The sequence below is a fragment of the Aethalodelphis obliquidens genome, unplaced genomic scaffold (assembly GCF_003676395.1).
Source record: "Aethalodelphis obliquidens isolate GAN/ISIS:26980383/991018 unplaced genomic scaffold, ASM367639v1 scaffold7, whole genome shotgun sequence".
Lineage (NCBI taxonomy): Eukaryota > Metazoa > Chordata > Mammalia > Artiodactyla > Delphinidae > Aethalodelphis > Aethalodelphis obliquidens.
This window is the reverse complement of record NW_020837951.1, coordinates 7,632,165-7,653,518: the sequence shown is the minus strand read 5'-3', so window position 1 is coordinate 7,653,518 and position 21,354 is coordinate 7,632,165. Positions and strand designations below refer to the sequence as shown.

The following is a 21,354-nucleotide window of genomic DNA, read 5'->3' as shown; positions in this document are numbered from 1 at the left end:
CATTCTCGTATATTTTGTCTTCCTTTTGGAAGGTATTTTTCTAGGTATAAAATTCTGGATTAACAGTTTCTGATGGAAAGCCCCCTGTCATTCTTGTTTTTGTTCTTCTGTAATGGGTCTTTTTCTTAAGGTGCTTTTAAGATTTTCCTTTTTATCACTGGGTTTCAGAAATTTAATTTGTTTTTTTCAGAAATTTAAGTTGTTACAGGCAGGAAGGTGAATTGGTTCCATCTTGGCTAGAACCCCCCCACCCCCCGAGTTCATAACTCAGTTCCGTGGTACAGAGTAGTCCATTAAATGAAAAACCAGTAACCTCCTCAATAAGGGATTTATCTCATGTTTGTAGATGGGGGCCTAAAACATCACTATCTCCCCCAACTCACCAGATTTTCAGTGCCTAAAAAAAGATTAATTTTCACTAAAGGATTACTTATTTATATAGGGATTTTTGCTCTGGACTGGCTCTTCTTTAGTATTCAAGCTATTTATTTCTATGAACTCACAATCATTTTCTTTTTATTTATTTATTTATTCATGGCTGTGTTGGGTCTTTGTTGCTGCGCGTGGGCTTTCTCCAGTTGCTACAAGCAGGGGCTACTCTTCGTTGCAGTGTGCAGGCTTCTCATTGCAGTGGCTTCTCTTGTTGTGGAGCATGGGCTTTAGGCGCCCGGGCTTCAGTAGTTGTGGCACGCAGGCTCAGTAGTTGTGGCACATTGGCTTAGTTGCTCCGTGGCATGTGGGATCTTCCTGGACCAGGGCTTGAACCCATGTCCCCTGCATTGGCAGGTGGATTCTTAACTAACATGCCACCAGGGAAGACCCTGAACTCAATCATTTTCTTTTCTTTTTCTTTCTTTTTTTTTTTGCTGCACCGCACAGCATGTGGGATCTTGGTTTCCCCACCAGGCATCAAACCCATGCCCCTTGCAGTGGAAGCGTGGAGTTTTAACCACTGGATCACCAGGGAAGTCCCTCACAATCATTTTCTAGATAAAATAGCTAATATGTACTGTTCTAAGAGCTTTGTACATTATTTCATTTAGTCTTTAACCGACTCTGTGAAGTAATGATACGGTTCTGTTACTATCCTCATTTTGCACATGAGGCTATTAAAGCACAGAGAGGTAAAGTAACTTGATCAAGATCACACAGCCAGTAAGTGATGGCCAGGAGTGAACCTGGGGTCTGGCTCCAAAGACTAGACATTTAATCAACACACAAAACTGCTTCCAGGTAAAGTTGTTCTGTATATCCAGTGAGAGGGCAACTGATGCGGGTTCCTCAGCTTTCAAACAAGCATGCTGCCTTGCTTTCCCTTGTCGTGTTTTCTTTTTAAATTACGGTTGTACGTATGCACACGTGTGTGCCTGGTCATACATGCACATGATTTGGTTTCACCAGATATAAGAGGATATTCAAAGAAAATAAACCTCCCATCTATCTTTCTTCCTTCAAACCCCCAAGTTCCCCCCCACCCCACCCCAAACCGTCTCTTCAATTTTAGTTCGTCTTTCCAGAGAGATTCTTCACGTACACAAGCTTAGAAACAGATGGCAGCAAACGATCCCCTTTCTTCTGCACCTTGCTCTTTTCATCTAACAAGATATTTTCAAGTCATCCCATAATAGTAGGTGTAGAGCTGCCTTCCTCTTTTTGACAGCTGCCTAGGGCTCCATTGTGGTTGTGCATTAATTTACGACCTACTCCCCTTCTAAAGAATTTTACATTGTTTCCAAACCTGTGCTATTGTAAATCAGGCTGCAAAAAATATCCTTATATTTTATCACACATATGTATCCCATATATATCACATTTATATATGTGATTTCCCACATGTGCAAATATATCTGCAGGATAAATCACTAAAAGTGGAATTGCTGTGTCAGAGCGTTTGTGCTTTTGATCTGTTGGTAGCTGTGACTAAATTGCTCTCCAGAGAGATTATACTGATTTACACTCTCATAGCAGCGTATGAGGGTATATGTTTCTCTATACTCTCCCCAACACAGTCCATTAAACTTTTTTCATGCTGTGTTTGTTTTCAAAATAATGGCTGTGAACACCGTATCAAAGGGTTACCTTTGTGAGGGATGACCCGGCACTGCATTTGTCTGCCAGGAAACTAAGAAACAAATGACCAAAGATGAATTCCCTTTTGTTCATGATCATTGACTCATTTCAGCCCACAGACTTCATCTGTGCCTGGTTCTGGGCAGTAGGGGTAGAAAGATCTGCGACTTGGTCCCTGTCCCCAGGAAGTTCATCTTGTAGAGCGAGACACAGAGAAGTGGCTATGATATGGTGTGCATTGTGTTACACACAGTTGCAGAGAATGGGATAATGGAACAAGGGAAAGTGTTGCTAGATGTCTTAGGAAGTGTTGCCAGGATCTCTTGATTGTGCTAAACTTGATGGGGAATGTCATCCCGGAAACAGCCAGGTGGAGAGAAGGAGTTGGACTCTTGAGGACCAGCCAGCTCAAGGTGGATTCTGTGAGACTGGAAGCTCCTCTGGAGGTTACCGCGGGCACCTCCCTGCAGAACCGCGGGCTGCATGCAGGGAATCGGTCGGCTGTGATTGGAGGGATGTTGCTGGTGGGGATAATGAACTCGGTAGTGTCGGCAGAGGTGATTGGCCGCGCCCTGCTGCAGTGAGAATGCAGGCTGGATGCTCGGGTCCTCACTTGCGTGATGATCATTAATTGAGCGAGGACAGCTGAATAATTGGGAGCTCGAAGTTGCTTCTGCCTCCGGGAGAGGTCTGTTGGGCTATCGCTTTTTTCCTTTTTTCAAAAAGCCAAGCATTTGATCACCGTCCATCTGCAAAAGTGAGTTTTTATTGAAGAAGCTCCAGCTGCTCTCTCGTTGTCAGCGACCCGGCGGGGCTTTCAGAGTGAGCTGCTTCTCAGGCCAGGCACGACAGCAGTGCTAGCAAATTTGAGAAGGCAGGAAACAGCCACTGCATGCAGAGCTACCAGCCTTACAACTCCCCAGGCTAGTCGTCCAAGCAGCTGTGGTGTAGCCAGAGACCCTTGGTACTGTGGTCACATCCCTCCTCAAAAGTGAACGGTCACCGTCGGCGACGTGGGGAGGAAGCCGTGATGTTGCAGATGCTGTGGCATTTTCTGTCTAGCTTCTTCCCCAGGGCCAGGTGCCAAGGCTCCAGAGAGGGGAGCGGGAATGAAGTCAGAGGCACCCCGGCTCCGGCGCGGGGAGCCCAGATGCCAAGCTTTTTGGGGAAACAGGACGGAAGGGCTGAGGCCACGGAAAAGAGACCCACCATCTTGCTGGTGGTCGGACCCGCAGAGCAGTTTCCAAAGGTAATGGCAATGTCGAGAGGACCTCCTCGGTTAGGGGCTAGCCTAGGATCATTTTCCTGGAGAAAGCTGGAGTGTGGGGGAGGAAGAGAGGACTTATGAATGAATCCGTTTGGTCCCGGGGGCCTGGGGAGAGGTGTTAGACAATGAAGAAGCCCAGCTCCAGTCCAGAATCTTTCTGTGGCCACTGCAAAAGCTTTATTACCCAATTGTGACCACTTCAGTGCGGCCATTTGAAGAAGGAAGGTTGAATGCAATGGAAGATTTACCTTAGGATTTGTCTCTTTGGCCCCAGAAAGCCATTTGAAAGGCAGGGACAAACAATTACACCGTGTCTTGGTCTTAGCCTGTTTAAACAGCACAGGGAGGACGGAGCTCAGCGGGCAACAGAGCAAACCTTCCAAGGTGAACCCAGCTGCCGGGAGCTGGGGAGGACCAGCCTGCCCTGCATCCCAAAGGTCAGACCCTCTGCCTTGGTGGGCAGGGGACCCGTCTTGCCTTTCTTTCTGGGAGAAAGGGAGCGATGAGGCAGAGTGGAGGCTGCAGTCTCAGTGCACGGAGGCCGGCACTCCTCACGGGTCTGCGGGTCTGCTGAGCGCTGGGGCCTTCCGTCCATTTCGTGCCCTGAGCGTGGCTTATGTCATCTGATCCTCACAAGAACCAGGGTAAGTGGTAACACCCCCATTTCACAGATGAGGAAACTGAGGTGCAGAAAGGTTAAGTAATTTGCCCGGGATTAAACAGTTAAGAAGGGGTAGAGGTGAGATTTCATTTCAGCCTACCTGGAACTTTGCCATGTACTGCCCTCATCTTCCCTTAAGAAAGCCGTTTTTAATGGGACCAGTCGAGTTCTCAGGCTTAGAACAGAAAGGCTACTTGGCTGTGATTTCTCCTGCCTGTGGTAGGAGAACCTTGTTCACCTCCTGAGGCTTGGTTATTTTGAATCTTTTCTCCTTTCTCAGGATAAAAATGAACTGGAAAAAGGAAGGAGATTCTGCCCTGTGTGTGGCACGCTGTAGAGTCCAAAAAAGGTTCTGCTGAATTGAGCTACTGCATTTAAGAAATGGATGTTCATTTTTCCTTTGCTAAGTGGGAGGGACTTTTGATGCAACAACTTTTGCAGTGGATTCAGGTTAAGCATTGAGGAGAATCCTTAGTCTGTGACGGGCTCATCCGGGGCGACAGGGGTCTCGGCATCTGTACTGTGCCTGAGATGTGACAGGTGTCGCTTTCTACCTTTTGATCATTTTACAGGAGCTCGGAAATGGCCGTGGCGTTATCTATTATGAGGAACTTTTATCTCCAGACCTGCTTGCCTTATGGCCAAGGGCTTAAGGGACTGGCTGGCTCCTTTTAAATTCACCCACTTTTGACTTTAATAATTAACTGCTCCACTTCCCAGACTCACACCGACTGGCAGCTCTTGTCAGCCCTCCCCCTGGGCTGGCCTGGCATCAGGACTGTTCTGAACGGCTTCTTTCCTGGCCTACAGAATCGGGAGCAAGGCGGGCTGAACCTGAGACCCACACCTCTCACTGACACTTCTCCCCAGAAGGGAGATGGATCAGCTGCCTGGGGGTGTGGGGAGCCCCAAGAGGGAGGTGCGTCAGCTGGTTTTGGTTTGAAACAAGCAAGAAAGCGCTTCTGGGCGGTGTGGACCCTTTAAAGGCAGACAAATTAAGAACTGGAAGAGTGTTTCAGCAGCGTGCGTCCTCTTCCAGCACAGCTGCTCTTGAAGGTAGGGGTTGGAGGTTGGGATCGTGGGCCGGTGGGGCCTGGCTCGCCATTTCTCTCCGGCAGACGCTGCCACAGCCTCGTGGGAACCTCGTAGAGACGTCACTTTGGTTCTCAGCCTTCTAAGTTTCCCAGTGGCGCTACTTTGTTCGACTCTCATTTCTCTCTTAAATATGTCTGCTGGTGAGTCAGGTTCCGGCCAGCTTTTATTCTCAGAACTGTTCCAGTTTCCCCCCTTATCTTTGTCTTACAGTCGATCTGCAGTTGGAGAAGAAAGCCATTAGTCTGGAGTGGGAGGTGCCCTGAGCGGCATTCAAGCTTGCAAATCCTGAGGGGCCGTCTTCTCAGAAGCTCAGAGAATTTTGCTCATTGTGTGTCTAATTGCCAAGTGCAGGCAGGTTTCATTGGAAACCGTCTCCACTGGGCTGTCATGGCAACCCGATCATCAAATGACACTACGGCTACAGCAGCAAATGAGGCTCGAGGGCCTTACGGGTGGGTGGGGCTAGAATAGCTGGATGCTGGCAATATATTAATATTTTTGGCTTGGTCTGAGTCATTGGCGGGGCGGTGGAAATACTGTATGAGCTAATGCCACACTCCCAGAGGTACTCTACCTGCCCTGTTGTTACTCATGGTATTCCGGCACTTACGGGGATCTTTGGCATGAAACAGTGGTAGAACAAGGAAAGCTGGTGGGGTGGGGGCATGTGCAGATCTGAGGGTAAGAAGATGCTTGTGAGAGGAACTGCTACTTAGCAGATTAAGGGAAATCGAATGCCACTGAATTCTAAGGCATCTGGAGTGGCTGCCATTGTTTCTGAGTACTGGTTGTTACAGGAATGGACATTGGAAGAAAGGAAACAAAAGTAGATCTGGGTCACAAAATTAGAACAGGTAAAGATAGCAGAGAAGACGTGTCGATGGCAGGAGTGGGAGAGAGCACTTTACTCGGGCCTCCAGAAGCACCGGGAGCTGGTGTGAAACATCAGGAACGGAGCACAAGCCCTGCTTTATGAACTTTTTTTTTTTTTTTGGCCACGCCACGTGACATGCGGGATCTCAGTTCCCCAGCCAGGGATAGAACCCGTGCCCGCTGCAGCGGAAGTGCGGAGTCCTATCCGCTGGGCCGCCAGGGAAGTCCTGAGCCCTGCCATATTCGTCTTCCTTATTTGTATTTCTCACGTATGTGTTCAGAGCTGTAACAGATACATTTTTTGTGTGGTTTTTTTTTTTTAGCTAAGGCTAAAATTACTCCCCCGCATCTGCTGCCTTCCCATGTGAGGTACTGTTCACTGTAATTCTCAGGGTCAGGCTGACAAGTGTTCTTTGGAAGCTGAATTCTAAAATCTCTTTATGGCAGTGTCAGGCTTGGATGCTGTTTTAAGTGGCCATTGTAACAGGAGCCAGGCTCTGGTGAGCCTCCGCCAGCTGGCTCTGGGGCCCGGGCAAACCAGGTGGCCTCTCCTGGTCTGTTTCTTCATCTCGGAGATTCAGAGATGACCCCAGGGCCCCTGTGGGGCCCAGTGTCTGTAATTCCAGGGAGAGAGCATTTGCCTTGGACACCAGGTGCCTGGAGATTGGCTCAACTGGGAAGTAAAGGTTTCTGTGTGACAACAGAGTTCTGCATGACCTATGCAACTCAGGAAGATGGCTGGTTTAAATAAATAAGCAAACGCCAGTTTACGTTTGTCCAATGAAGACATTCTGTTGGACTCAAACACAGTTGCAAAATAGAAATACGTTGGAGCCCTTTAAGATTAACACTGGAATAGAATTAATGTAAGCGTTGTAAAATAACGTCTTGACAAGCACATGCAGAACTTTTCAGAGAACATTTCCTGGCCCTGTGATACCATTGGTCTGGAGAGTAATGAGCTCTGTTATAATCAAGGACATTCCATTCTGTTGATTCTAGAAGATAGTTGCCCTTGTTTGATAATGCTTTAATAATTGTTCCTTATATATTGAATGCTGATTTCACTTTCATTTGGTATTGTTTTCAAATCTCTTCTCAGATTTGTCTTGTAAATACATCATACAACTCAGTGGTACCAAAAAAAACCCCTCAATGGTACAATTATGTTTACCAACATTATTTGAAAAACATAGTTTAGTAGGAAAGGAACATCTCCAGTTGAACAACTTATTTATTCAGTCAAAATATTTGCCATTTTGTATTGGAAGGACTGCAGTTGTCATTGAAATGAGACACTGTGTAATTTATTTTCGTTTCAGAAGCAATCGTGAATAATTTTAAAAAGGAAGATCAGCATTTAAAATTCAGCTCTTTTATTTATAAATGTGAACTTCCTTTAAAATAAAAAAAATAATACAGTATCTTTTTGAGTTGAGGTGGACAAAATACCCTGAGGACTCTATTTGCCGGCACTCGGGAAACCAAACCTAAGGTCTTCATCAAGAGTGGTCGTGTTTGTTTTTTGGGGTCTCAGAGGCCTGCCAAGCACGATTCATTCATTCATTCAGAAACTGCTTATGTCAAGCACCTCCGTGATCAAGGCAAGGGCTCATTCCAGGCAAGGAGGTACAAAGGCCCTGCCTTTAGGACCCCAGCAGTAGAGATAAGATGTACGTAAAAATAGCCGTAAAGCAGAACATTCTGGATTGGGTAGCTTAAGAGACAGCTGAGTATCATGGATTTAGGTGGAGGCTGAGCAGGAATTTGCCTGAATAATCCTGAGCTGCCTCTGGATACCTCATCGGATCCTCCCTAGTGGATGGAGGAAACAGCCCAAGACCTGTTTTTACAGACTCACCATCAGATCTCTTTTAGAAGGGCTGAAATATCATATAAGTTATTAAAATCTGTTTCATAATGATGTATATAAGCATCAACATCTTATTTTCAGAACCTTTTTCAAGTTCTCAACAAAAAGCTTTTTAGTGAATTTAAGAAGTTCCTTTTACTTTGGTGGATCCCCAAATGACATCCATCTGTTTTTAATCCATCCTGGTCACGAGGTTTCGTCTATATTAGGAAGTGGTGCACTGTAGATGGAACATAGCGAGATGGATTCCTTTTTCATCTCTGTGACGTGGGCTCTTCCCCTGCAGCATGAATCTGACATCTTCCTTGGGAAGGAATGAGGTGGAGGTGGCAGGGTGGCTCTTAAATAAAGATCAGATCCTGACTCTCCAAGACCTGAAGTTTCCTCTCATTCTCACCTAAAAGGGACATTCTAGGGCAGCGTTGCTCAGTAGAACTTTCTGTGATGATGGAAATAATGTGTGGCCATGCAACCAAGGAAATGAATTCTTAGTTTCATTGAATTTTCGTTTATTTAAAATTGAGGGCTTCCCTGGCAGTCTAGTGGTTAAGACTCCACTGTTCAGGGGGCGCGGGTTCGATCCCTGGTCAGGGAACTAAGATCCCACATGCTGTGTGGCGTGGCATAATAAAATAAAAGTATTGAGCAGCGCAGTTGTAGACCAGAAAGCTCTGATGCACTGAACGTTAGAGCGTCCTGAATGAATGTGGGCTCTGAAGACCACATCCGTGGATCTTAAGTGAGGCCCAGGCTGACCCCAGATTGGTGCTGCTGAGGAGTGCCCCGGCACCATGACCTGTGGCCTAGAGTGTCCTCTTCCTGCCCCCATCATTTCAGCCTCTCAGTGCTTGTGGGGTCCCCAGGCAAAGCCTACAGGGGAGGGGCTGCTCATGTGCAGGGTGGCCTGGGGAGGGTCACTAGAGCCAGCCAGAGCTGTGCCTGGAAAGCCCTGTGGCCCAGGGAGCCGGCTGAGGGGCAGCTCCCCTGCAAGTGAAAGACCCCTCCCCACCCCCACCGGGGGCTACTTCCAGGACTTCTCCCCCCTCCCCCCCACTGACTTCTACCCTCACAGCGAAACGGGGCCGTTTCAGGTGAGCATTGATTCATTCTCTACCTCCACCCACTTATTTTTCTGCTGGGAATGATTTACCAAGGAGAGAAACGACTGTATTGTGTGACGCGTTTGGGGACCTTGTGGAAAAACAGGCCAAAGGCTGTTTGTTTGGAGGGATTGGCAGCCAGAGGGTGAAGGTTTCTGGGGCAGATCCCAGGGCAGGGCAGAGTGCTCTGCCCGTCTCCGAAGGGTTAACTGGGGAGCAGGTGACGTCAGTCCTGATCTTTATCCCTCTGCACTCGGCCACGCACGCCTCCTTGCCGGGCTCTGTGCTCATTGGCTGTGGGCGGGAGGTACAGTGAGCAGACTTTTTTCAATTAAGTGAAAGGACAGGGTGGAGGCAGCCAATGACAGCTGCGCCCCAGCATACCTTGGGCAAGTGTGCTGGGCCAGGCAGCATTCTCCTGCCTCCACGCCGCCTGAAACAGCTCCCACCAGCATGCTCTGCCTGTGCCTGTACGTGCCCCTCATCGGGGAGGCCCAGACCGAGTTCCAGTACTTCGAGTCCAAGGGGCTTCCCGCCGAGCTGAAGTCCATCTTCAAACTCAGTGTCTTTATCCCGTCCCAGGAGTTCTCCACCTACCGCCAGTGGAAGCAGGTCTGTACCGTGGAAGGCAGTGGGCGTTTCATCAGTGTTGGCTGAGTGAATGGATGAGCTGGTAGAGGGTCCGCATACCTCAAAGGTCCCCACCATTTCTAAGCGTGCCAGTTTTTTCCCCAGCTGTCGCGTAACTATAGGCAGCTAAAGGGCTATTACGTCATGGGAGTGACCGGCTCTCATGTGACTTCCAAGGAAGGCTGGAATTATAGGGAAGGCACTTGTGGGAGACGGAAAGGAATTTTCTTGCGGAGGGCGGGGTTCTAAGCAGTGCAGGGCCAGGAAGTGCAGGGGCACAGTCTAGCTGCTTTATCTGAGCTGGGGGGGCAGGAGGGGAGGGGAGAGGCCCCTCATTGGAGACCCAGGAGTTGGAACCGTGGCTGCGGAGGCTGGAGGTGACAGGGCTGTGCCCTGGGTGAAACAAACCAACGGGCAGGGGTGAGGGGACCTTCCTAGGCGTCTCTTTGGAGCAGGAGGCAGCAGAAATCATTACTAATTTAAATATGGGGAAACAGCTACAGAGTCTGAGGGGGTCGCCTGCCTCCTAAAGGGACACCCCAACTTCTCCGTTAATCAGATCCTGTGCTATCCCCCCGTGCTCACGATGGCAGTGACGGTCAGATGGTGTGCAGGGGGTGGTGATTTGCATATCCTAGGAAGGAGACCGGACTGAGGTGGAAGCAACGACTTAGAATATTTTGAAATCAGCTGCATGAGCATGTCCTTGAGTTGTCTGTGTCACGGGCACCCACCCAACAAGGCACATGGATCGCGTTGGTGCCAGAGCAACCCAGATACCAACGAGCTTCGTGCCTAGCGTTCGCCTCCTCTCTAAGTGACGTGCAGATCCTATTTCCGCTCCTCTCATAAATCTAGGGTGCTTAACCTATATGTAGTCTGCATTTTGGTGGAGAGCACAAACGTCTGCAGGAAGTTAACGTAACTCCAGACAGCTGACAGAACACGTGCCAGCCTGTGTCTCCCATTCCAGCCACACCCTCCCTGAGTCGTTCTTTGGATCATGTTAGGTGACACAGTATCTGGAGAGGACCAGCTAGCCAATGGCCCATCAATTTCCAAACCCACTGGCTCAGAAGACTTTGAAACCCACACTGGTTTGCGGGTAGTGACTGTATTTATTGCTGAGAGAATTGGGCAACACAGGGAGACTCTAACCATTTTCCTTAGGAGATTTTTGGTCCTAGTTTTGGGGTGTTGCTGGGTTGGAGTGACTCATGTATGTTCCCCACTTTCTTGAGATTAACCTTTAGAACGGCAGCAGACACTATACAGAGGTGGCTCTGGAGTCCATCAGGCCTGGCTTGAATCCTGCCCACCGACTTCCCTAACTGTGCGACCTTGGATAAATTACTAAACCTCTGTGAGCTGCTGTTTCCTTCTCTGGAAAATGGGGGAAATGATAGTATCCACCTCCCAGGCCTGTTTGCGAGGATTCAGCGGGTCACTAGAGGTAAAGCATTTAGCAGGACCCCGGGCACAGACCAAGTGCTTGTGCTTTCGTGGAAAAGTTCCAGTTGCTGAGCATCGAAAACGGACTGCAGCTGCTGAACAGAGCTCGTGTCTAAGGGCAGGCGCAGGTTTTTGGAACCTCACTGCCCAGGAAAGGGTCTTTTAAAGCTTCCTTGGGTCACTGAACTATTCCTAAGTGGAGCTGCCCTGCTTTTCAGTGCCTGGTTAAGGGAGCTGAGGTTGGTTATAGCACCTGGCTCCCCTGAGATCAGAGACAGGCAGCGCCATCATGCACAGGCCCAAGAACAGTTCCCATTGCTCTTACCACTTCTCCATCCTCCAGAGTTCTCTCTGGCAGTATTTCTGCCAAGCAGCCATTGGCAGGGGCCGGCTCTGCCCTGTACCTTTACCCTGGTCGCCCCCAATTGTTCTTGGGCCAGTGCCACTTTTAGGGATAAAAAGAGCAAGCTGCAGAGTTTCTGAGGGAATCTGGAGCTCCAGGGCCACCCCACATTTGGGCAGAGAGCATGTGGGGCTGAGGCCTGGCACCAGGGACAGAGCTGCAGGGGAGCCGGGCAGCTGGCCTGGTGGAAGTGCCAAGCCCACCGCTGCCGGCCTCTGTCAGAAGGGCTCCTCTTGCGGCCTCTTTTTCCTCTTTCTCATGAGGGAAACACGGTGGGCCCTTGGCTGGGTTCTGGCCGGCCCTAGGGGATCCAGGTGGTGGCCCTGGGAGTGGAGGAGGGGAAGTGTCTCGGGTCATGGGGCCACCTCTGTTCACGGTTGAGCAGTTGTTTCCTGGGAACGGGACACCACGAGGGACCCGAAAAGCTGAAGGACAAAACCTTACTTTTGTTTTATAGAAAATTGTACAAGCTGGCGACAAAGACCTCGATGGGCAGCTAGACTTTGAAGAGTTTGTCCATTATCTCCAAGACCATGAGAAGAAACTGAGGCTGGTATTCAAGAGCTTGGACAAGAAGAATGATGGTGAGCATTGCCCCCGGGGGCCAGCGGCGGGCCCAGCAGTCCTGGGCCTCTCCGCAGGGCTGGCTTCCGGCTCACAGCCTTTGTTGTTCCAGGACGGATCGACGCGCAGGAGATCATGCAGTCCCTGCGGGACCTGGGAGTCAAGATATCTGAACAGCAGGCAGAAAAAATCCTCAAGAGGTGAGTGCGTAGCCGCCCCTGCGTTTGGTTGAACAAAAGTGTGACGAAAGAAGGTTTCTTGGACTCACTCCTTCGTGCCGTTCACTGTATTGACCCTGTTTCCGTGAACTTTGGCTTCTGGTGGTTGGAAGGGATGAATAAGTAACCCCTCCCAGAGACCAGCTGCTCCCCGGGTTCCTGGTCAGCTCCGGTGGTGGAATCACAGATCACCTGGCAGAGTGCCTGAGCGCCAGCCACCCACTGAGAGAGAAGACTAGTGGGGGATTTTAGTAGGTGAAAGGCCAGCAAGGAACACCCTTCCCTGCCCGGTCGTTCAGGGGCAGGGCTCACGTGGCCGCCCTCCACTGTGGGGAACTTCCTCTTGACACAACGCTCAGGTGTGCTGCCCCGAAAGGCATCCCGCAGGCCAGGGGTGGTCCTGGGGACTGGCATCATTGCTGTGCTGGGAACTCGCACAGAACAGCCCCAGAGCCACTTCCTGTCCTCCGGAGCCTCCCCAAGTCCCAGGGGCCCGAAGCCGGCTGGCCAGGGACGGCAGCCTCTGGCCCTTGCTCCCCTCCGCGTGGAGGGCGCGTCCTCGTGCTGTGCCGTGGCATGTGCTTGCGTCACTAACCTCCGCTCAGAGCACTTATTTGTGTTGTTTCTCCTCTCTCCTCTGCATCTTCCTTTGTCTGTCTGTCAGAATACGAACGGGCCACTTCTGGGGCCCTGTCACCTAGTAAGTATCCGTGTCACTCGCGGGACCGCCTCCCTCCTTGACCTCTGTGCCCGTTCAGGACGGGGTTCTCGTGGGCCATCAGATCCCGTTTTTGGACCAGGTGGGATGTGGAGCCACCTGGCCTTTTCTCCTCCGGGGCAGAGGCGCCTTCTGTGGTTTCCTGGTGGCCACGCGCCTGCCCTCGGCTCCCCTGGAGGTGGGAAGTGCGGCTGACAGATGGGGCCTGTTGACAGTTGGGCGACCCACATATTTGTCTTGCAGCATGGACAAGAATGGCACAATGACCATCGACTGGAACGAGTGGCGAGACTATCACCTCCTGCATCCCGTGGAGAACATCCCTGAGATCATCCTGTACTGGAAGCACTCTACGGTGAGCCCCGCGCTCCCGGGGCCGGAAGGTGGTTTCTCCCTCGTCCGTTCATAGGGTCCCCTTCGCCCAGCATCAGCCCCCATCCTGGTGGGGGTTCCCAGCCCACCTCGCCTTCAGTGGTGGGGCTGTCTGCTTCTCTGCCAGCCTTCCACATGCTCCCTCCATCTCCCTCATGCCGGCCAACCTGAACGGCCCGCCCATGCCCCAAACACGGGGCTCCCTCTGCTAGAAACAATGCCCTCCTGTCCCCACGTGCTGCCTGTTCTTCAGGGTCCACTGTAAGCACCCTCTCCCTGAGCCTCCTTGTTCTTCCAAAGCCTCCTGAGGGCCGCGCTGCAGAGATCCAGTAGCAGAGCTGTTCAGTTTCTCCCCCCGGCCACCCCATTTTTTGTGTCATTTCTCTCTATGGCAAAAGAATACCTCCCCACTGCTCTTTCACCCCCGGTCAGAAACACACAGAGCTCTGCACCCTCACTGGTAGTGGCCCCATTGACCCCTCGCCCGCGAGCCCCCTTCACGCATGAGCGTCCCTTTCTGCTGGTCCTTGCTGAGTATCCCCTGGTGGCAGTCTTATCCATCCTGGACCATCGACTCCAGAAGAGGAGGCCACAGGTCCTCCTCTGTCTCCCGAGGTGCCCTCAGGGGACGCCTGGCATCTTCGTTGGCTGAAATTAGGTGAACGCTCTGCGGGTAGGAGCCGCGGCCCCGTGGGTCTGGCCTGCAGCCCCAAGGTTGGAGCAGAGCTGGCTCTGCCTGCCGAGCCGGGAGGCCGCCTGGGAGAGAGGGCATTGCACAGGCAGCACAACCTCTCGTGTTTGCAGAAGTCTTGCATAATGTTCTGCCAACGTGATCCGGTTACACATCAGGTTTCAGAAGAATTTTTATCCCTGACTTGATCCTTCCAGTACAGCCAACCTGGTGATCCTCAGCTGCAGTGCCTTTGTCAGCTGTTCTTGCAGGAGCCCCTGGCAGTGTCCCGAAGGGCTGTCCGCATGGTTTTCTACCTGCGTTCTTCCAGCTGTGCTCTCAGTTCTAACCTGGGCCTCTCCAAAGCCACAGACAGCTCAGAGCTTTGCTGCCTCCACATAGCGAAGGGGTAGGGGGTCCATTCTAGGCGGCAGAAGGCTGTGGACCTAGCTGTCTGCCGGCAGTTCTGCCACAAGCGTCGGGAGCCTGCTAGATTTATCGTTGTTGGTCTTCCTCACAGATCTTTGATGTGGGTGAGAATCTGACGGTCCCCGACGAGTTCACGGTGGAGGAGAGGCAGACGGGGATGTGGTGGAGACACCTGGTGGCTGGTGGTGGGGCGGGGGCTGTATCGAGAACCTGCACGGCCCCCCTGGACAGACTCAAGGTGCTCATGCAGGTACGCAGGAAAACAGGCCCCAAGCCACCTGGTTTCCACCTTGGGTTTCTTTGGTGGGTTGGTTTCCCCTCCCTTATCTGGGGCCCTGCTTTGGGCCCATACTTTCCTAACCCAGTAAATCAGATTGGAATTATTGCTCAGACAAGGATGACATTAGATCTTGGCCTAGGTGGCCTTTTGCACATTAGATCCTGGCCTAGGTGGCCTGATCTAATTTTATCTGAGGCCCTTAAGCCAGGAGTCACATTACAGGGCCATACCGGAGGCAGATGACCCCAGTGAGAACTGGGGTGTGGCAGGAACCTGTTTCCTTAGGCGCATCTTACATAGGCCACCACGTGGGGGGGCAGTGCGAACAGATCCTCACCTGGCCTGGACACTGTTCCCTTGGCTGGGCACCCAGCTCCACGTCCACAGGGCAGGTTCAGCTCATGCTGAACCCAAGTCAGGAGCAAGGTTGTGAAATCGAGCTGCCTGAGGACACACCAGTGGACTCCAGTGTCTTTTGGACAGTGGCCAGTCACCCCCTTGTCCCCTGACTTGCGTTCTGGCACTTTTCGTGCCAGGAACCCTGCTCAGAAAAGGTGTCATCCTTTCCTTACCCCCTCAGCGCCTCCTGGGCCTGCCTTGGTTTGAGGTCTATGGATGGAAGAATGAGAACTCTCTTCTGGTGCTGAATCAGGGAGGCGAGTGGTTCAGGGAGAGGAGCCCTGGGCCTGGGACCCAACCCGGGGTCCCACTGTCCCAGCTGGGTGACCTCAGGCGAGTCACTTCAGCCCCAGGACTTCTACTGCTCTGGAAACTAAGGGGTTCGAACAAATTGCCTCATCAGTGTGTTTTTCTTAGCCAAATCCCCAGGAATGCTGTAGAGATTAAAAGCTGTCCTTGGGTGAAATGACGAAATGCCAGGGAGGTGCTTTAAATTAATGGGGGTGGGGGAGGGGGTGGGGGGCATCAGTTGGCTGGTTTGATGATGGTTGAAGCTCATTATGGGTTCATGGAAGCTCATTATGTAATCCTCTATACTTTTATATATGTTTGAAAATTTTCCATAATAAAAAGCTCAATTTTTTTTTTTTTTAAATTTATTTTTTGGCTGCGTTGGGTCTTCGTTGCTGCGCGCGGGCTTTCTCTAGTTGCAGTGAGCGGGGGCTACCCTTCGTTGCGGTGCGCGGGCTTCTCACTGTGGTGGCTTCTCTTGTTGCGGAGCCCGTGCTCTAGGCGTGCGGGCTTCAGTAGTTGTAGCACACAGGCTCAGTAGTTGTAGCTCACGGGCTTAGTTGCTCCGCGGCATGTGGGATCTTCCCGGACCAGGGCTGGAACCCATGGCCCCTGCCTTGGCCACCAGGGAAGTCCAAAAAGCTCAACTTTTTTTAAAGCAGTCCTTGTGGAGGTGTTTAGCATGGGGTTGGCGCCAGCAGGTGCACAGCAGAATCTGGTGGGACCTAGCGCAGCCACGTTAGGCTCTCAGGGTACCGAGCTGGCCTCAGAGTGCCACGAGGGCGGAGCCTGCCTCCCGTCGATCTTGGCTGTTTGTCAGGCAGCGGTGGCCCTGTGGCCGCTGAGCTCCTTCTGACCGCTTGTCCTTCCCCCCCCAGGTCCACGCCTCCCGCAGCAACAACATGTGCATCGTGGGTGGCTTCACCCAGATGATTCGAGAAGGAGGGGCCAAATCACTCTGGCGCGGCAATGGCATCAACGTCCTCAAAATTGCCCCCGAGTCGGCCATCAAGTTCATGGCCTATGAACAGGTGAGGACCCAGCTCCCCAGGGAGAGTCGCCCATCAGCAGCTGCTTCCTGAGCTTCCCCTGGAATGAGGTCCCTGCCCTGTCGATTCCCTGGAACCTGGAACCAGTCCTTGTACCTGAGGGACAGCAGGGCTAGGTGGGGGGTGGGAAGGCCTGAGCCTGACCCCAGCTCTGCCAGCAACCAGTTCCACTGGGGGCCAGTTCCTTCCATTTCTGGGCAGCATCAAAAGTGCCAGGGACACCAGGTCTTGGCTAAAGCTGACAGCCCCGGGAGGAAGGGCGGGGCAGGAGCAGGTATGCTGGTCTCTGGGCGGGTATCAGTCTGTGTGCTCCCTGTTCCAGATCAAGCGTCTCGTTGGGAGTGACCAGGAGACTCTGAGGATTCACGAGAGGCTTGTGGCAGGGTCCTTGGCGGGGGCCATCGCCCAGAGCAGCATCTACCCGATGGAGGTGAGGGCCGCGTTGGTCCTGGGGCGGGCCGTGTGCGTGGAGGTGAGGGTGCGGAGTGGGCTGGGCTCACACTTGCGTCACTTCCGTTGGGCTCTGCAGGTCCTGAAGACCCGGATGGCCCTGCGCAAAACAGGCCAGTACTCGGGCATGCTGGACTGCGCCAGGAAGATCCTGGCCAGAGAGGGCATGGCCGCCTTCTACAAAGGCTATGTTCCCAACATGCTGGGGATCATCCCCTACGCTGGGATAGACCTGGCCGTCTACGAGGTGAGGCCCTAGAGGACTCAGGCCCCTTGAGCAGCAGGAGAGATTCAGAAACCCCCTCCTGGCCATGTGTCACCCCTCCACCCCCCTTTGTCTCCTTCCAGGCTCACCTGTCCATTGCAGGGGTGTCCTGTCACACTGCCTGCCCCTGGCAGCCCCCAGGTTCTGTACCCCCAGGGGCTTGGCAGGCAGATCTACAGAGCACGATGCCCTGGGGGCTTCCTGGGCCCCCAGCAGACTCCGGAGCACAGGAGTCCGGCTCTCAGGGGAGGGAAGGGAGGGGCTGCCCCTGCGGCATCCCCATCCTATCCAGAAATCCCCAGTGACAGCAGAAACAAAGGTCAGGCAGGCCGGGAGCCCAGCCAGCCCCAGGCTGGCCCAGGCCAAGTGAATCAGGTTACAGTGGCCTCGCGGATCCCATGTGATGGGGCAACGCCTCCTGTGTGGATCCGGTAACTGTCCCCTCAGCGCCCCAGTCTCTCACTGCCTCACAAGCCCTTTCTTCCTGGGGCCTGCAGGCCCTTTGGCTCATCCCCGCCCCCCTCTGCCTTTTCAGACACTCAAGAATGCCTGGCTGCAGCGCTATGCGGTGAACAGTGCAGACCCCGGCGTGTTTGTGCTCCTGGCCTGTGGCACCATGTCCAGCACCTGTGGCCAGCTGGCCAGCTACCCACTGGCCCTGGTCAGGACCCGGATGCAGGCCCAAGGTAAGGCTGGTCTTAGGCCAGCCAGTCAGTCCCCAGGGGCCCGTCTCCCCGGGCAGGTTGGGACGTAGGGAGGGGCCGGCGAAAGGCCCCTGACGGGCGACCTCGCTCCCTGCAGCCTCCATTGAGGGCGCCCCGGAGGTGACCATGAGCAGCCTCTTCAGACAGATCCTGCGGACCGAGGGGGCCTTCGGCCTGTACCGGGGGCTGGCCCCCAACTTCATGAAGGTGATTCCGGCCGTGAGCATCAGCTACGTGGTGTACGAGAACCTGAAGATCACCCTGGGCGTGCAGTCGCGGTGACGGGAGGGAGGCCAGCCTGCCCGCGGACTCGCTGATCCTGGGCCTGCAGCCCCGGGATGTGTAGCCATCTCATTCTGTGAATGTGCCAACACTAAGCTGACTTAAGCCAAGCTGTGAAGACCCTGGGACGCACCTGCAGGGGTGGGGGCAGAGCCGGCAGGCCCGCTGGGTCTGTCCTGCTGACCCTGGCTGACCCTCGGGTCCATTCCAGGGAAGACCTGTGGGTGTTCCTCAGGGTCCAGGGCTCAGCAGGACACAGGCTCGCGTGCGTGGAGACAGGACATTTCCTGTGCTGCCTGCCGAATAGCTGGGCTGGGAGGCTGGCTTCGTTCTTCCATCGCGTCCTCGCAGCCAGACCATTGGCGCGGGGCGCCTTCGGGCCTGCTGAGCGTCCTCCCCGGGCCCACCTTGCTTCCTTCCTTGCTGCTGTTTTAAATGGTAGGAGGAGGGCCCGCAGCCCACTCCCCCCCGCCACGCTGCTCCTCTCCGCCCAGTCCGTGGGGAAGGGTGGTTCTACCTGACCTAAGGCCGACTTCCCAACCGGCAGCGCAGCCACTGGCAGGGAAGAGGGAGGAGTCTGGCTTCTGAGCTGCCCCGCAGACGGGCACCTGGATGCCCGTGTGCGTGACGAGGGCAAGGCTGCCTGGCGTCCTGGCGCATGGCTTCATGGGTCCTGGGACCAGAGGGCCTCTGCTCCCTGCTGCTGGGGGGCTTGTGGGGCTCCGAGCGGGCCCCGGCCCCTGGCAGGACTGGCACCAGCTCAGAACTAACTCCCTCTCCCTTCCCGCCGGCATGAGGGCAGTGGGCATTGTGTTGAAGCAGTAAGGGCAGTTTCTGCCCTGAGTCTGCACGCCCTGGTGAGAGAAGGAAAAGGTGATCAAGGCCTTAATTATGTATTGTTGGAAAAAGGGTTTTGTTCAGAAAGACAAGCCGGACAAAAGTACAAGTTCTGCTCTTCCAGGGAGAAGAGAAGGAGAGCCAGTGGCTCGGCCGACCGCATTAAAGTCTGTTTCTGGCGCCCCGGGGATTCGTGTCCAATCCCAACTGGGGCAAAGCGGGACCAGCCTCACATTCCACTGACGCAACGTATCACACTGCTGGGAGCCTATTTATTTTGTATTTATTTGAACAGAGTTATGTCCTAACTATTTTTATAGATGTGTTTAATTAATAGCCTGTCATTCTCAAGTTCATTTTTTATTCATATTTATGTTCCTGGTTGACTGCACCTTCCCAACACCTGTGAGGTGGGGTGGGAAGAGGAAGGAGGGGGCCGTGGCAGTGACCCTTCTCGCTGCTGCACCATGTCTGTCCAAAGAAATTTCTTTCGGAACTGGCGACAGAAGAAAGGCAAGAAGGCAGAAGGGCCCTGATCACGGAGAGACGGTCCTTCGGCGGGTCAGGGCAGGGCCAGCACCTAGGAAGCCTTAGGATCTGAGGGTTTGATCAGGGGCCAGGAAGAGGGGGGGAAATCTCAACCCTGTTCAGGATGGAAGTCCAAATCATTTCTTAGACTGGGAGGGATTTCTTTATTCACCCTTTTTGAAAGACAAGGCAGTGAGGTGCCTATCACTGTGAGTTTGGGGTGGGGGCCAGAGGAGAGGGCGGCCGGCTCCCCACCCGTACCTGTGAAGCGGGCCCCCTCTGTCCTGGGCCCCCCGCTACCCCTGCTCAGTAATGCTGGTCAGCGTGCAACTGCACAGCCACACTTCCATTCACCAGAACGGCCTGATGAGGACAATTTAAATAGGATGCAAAGATCAATGCAAGATTTATTGTTATATATAAATAGAGTTATAACTGGAATTGGTGACAAAGCAAATTAAGAAAGAATTGGAAGTTGTCATTTAAAACAGCCTTCTAATAAAGTTGTTTCAGAGCTGATGATGGAGCCGTGGTTTTCCTGACCTGGGCTTGGGCGGCATGGGGCTGTTTACGTGTTAGAATACAAATCCCTTTTTCTCATGAGAGAACGTGAGAAAGCTACCCCTCAGCGTAGCTACCCGCTCTGGGCTTCTGGACGCACCCCCTCTTCAGAATGGATGCTCATTGTGTTTGGGGTGCTCTGACAGGTCTCCAGTGCCCCAGGGGATAGTGAGTCTGGTCCTTCCTCAGCCCTCAGCTGATTCAGCCCATGTCGAGCCGAGCTGACCCCTCGTCTGCTGCTTGAAGCACCTCCAGACACCACTGTGCCTCTCTTCACTTCACTGGGTGCCCCTCCCCAGCCTCAGATTTGGTTCCTACCCATCCTTCTGACGTAGAGATGCTGGAGGGCCCCCCTGGACATTATCCGCCTTCTGGGAACAGGGAATGTGTCTGCAGTTGCACCTCTAGCAGTGCCCAGTGCACAGAGTGCTCAATGAAATGTTCATTAAATAACTCGACACCCCCGTCCCCATCCCCCCACGGACAGCCCTTGGTGCCGCTGGCTGGTGGGGCACTGTATGAAGCAGCCTGGGGAACGTGCCAGGGGACTCTGGCATTCAGAGGCTGTAGGGAGACACAGAAGTGTGCCCTTGCGTGAAACGCATATACCACTTGTGCTGGGTTCAAGTGTCTCCCCAAAATTCTTGTCCACTGGGAAGCTCAGACGTTGCTTGATTTGGAAGTAGGGTTTTTGCAGATGTAATCAAGCCAAGATGGGGTCATCCTGGGTGAGGGTGGGCCCTAAGTCCAATGACTGGTGTCTTTATAAAAGAGGGAAATCTGGACAGGCAAGAGAGCGCCACGCAGGGAGAAGGCCACGTGAGGACAGAGGCAGAGGTTGGAGTGATGCATCGACATGTCAGAAAATGCCAAGGATTGGGACTTCCCTGGTGGTCCAGTGGTTAAGACTCCATGCTTCCACTGCAGGGGGTGCGGGTTCGAGCCCTGGTCAGGGAACTAAGACCCCGCAAGCCTCGGGTGCGGCCAAAAAAAATAGGATTGCAGGCAGCCACCTGAAGCGAGGGGGGAGGCAGGAACGATTTCTCCCTCAGACCCTCCAGAAGGAACCAACCCTGCTGGCACCTGGATTTCTGGCTTCTGGCCTCCTGAACTGTGAGAGAATTCATTTCTATTGTTTGCGGCCATCCAAGTTCATGGCAGCCACAGGAAACAAATATGCCACTTGCGTCAGCTTGTTACCAGGGTAACAGGCATAAACCATTTCCCAACCATTGGTTGGGTCTTGTCAAGCTGGTCGTCCCCGCCCCACCCCCGCCCGCCCCCGTCCAGGCTTCTCCTTGGGACGGTGGCCG

The 21,354-nt window shown here is 53.2% G+C and overlaps 1 protein-coding gene across 8 annotated transcripts in view; it reads left to right on the top strand.

Annotated features, from left to right (window-relative positions):
- SLC25A25 (solute carrier family 25 member 25) overlaps positions 1-19,999 on the top strand; it is a 32,930-nt gene extending 12,931 nt beyond the window's left edge. The window contains exons 2-12 of one of the 8 annotated variants that reach the window (XM_027104725.1): positions 11,882-12,008; positions 12,101-12,188; positions 12,871-12,906; positions 13,168-13,279; positions 14,487-14,645; positions 16,244-16,396; positions 16,737-16,844; positions 16,944-17,111; positions 17,665-17,815; positions 17,931-18,040; positions 19,077-19,999. In XM_027104725.1, the coding sequence (XP_026960526.1) occupies positions 11,882-12,008; positions 12,101-12,188; positions 12,871-12,906; positions 13,168-13,279; positions 14,487-14,645; positions 16,244-16,396; positions 16,737-16,844; positions 16,944-17,111; positions 17,665-17,815; positions 17,931-18,040; positions 19,077-19,118 (1,254 nt within the window). In that variant the 3' untranslated portion in view covers positions 19,119-19,999. Of the gene's footprint in view, positions 1-1,432; positions 3,320-8,914; positions 9,552-11,881; positions 12,009-12,100; positions 12,189-12,870; positions 12,907-13,167; positions 13,280-14,486; positions 14,646-16,243; positions 16,397-16,736; positions 16,845-16,943; positions 17,112-17,664; positions 17,816-17,930 lie in introns of those variants that run through there. The other 7 variants (XM_027104730.1, XM_027104728.1, XM_027104727.1 and 4 more) reach the window with 7 other exon arrangements.
- Positions 20,000-21,354: the final 1,355 nt, after the last annotated feature.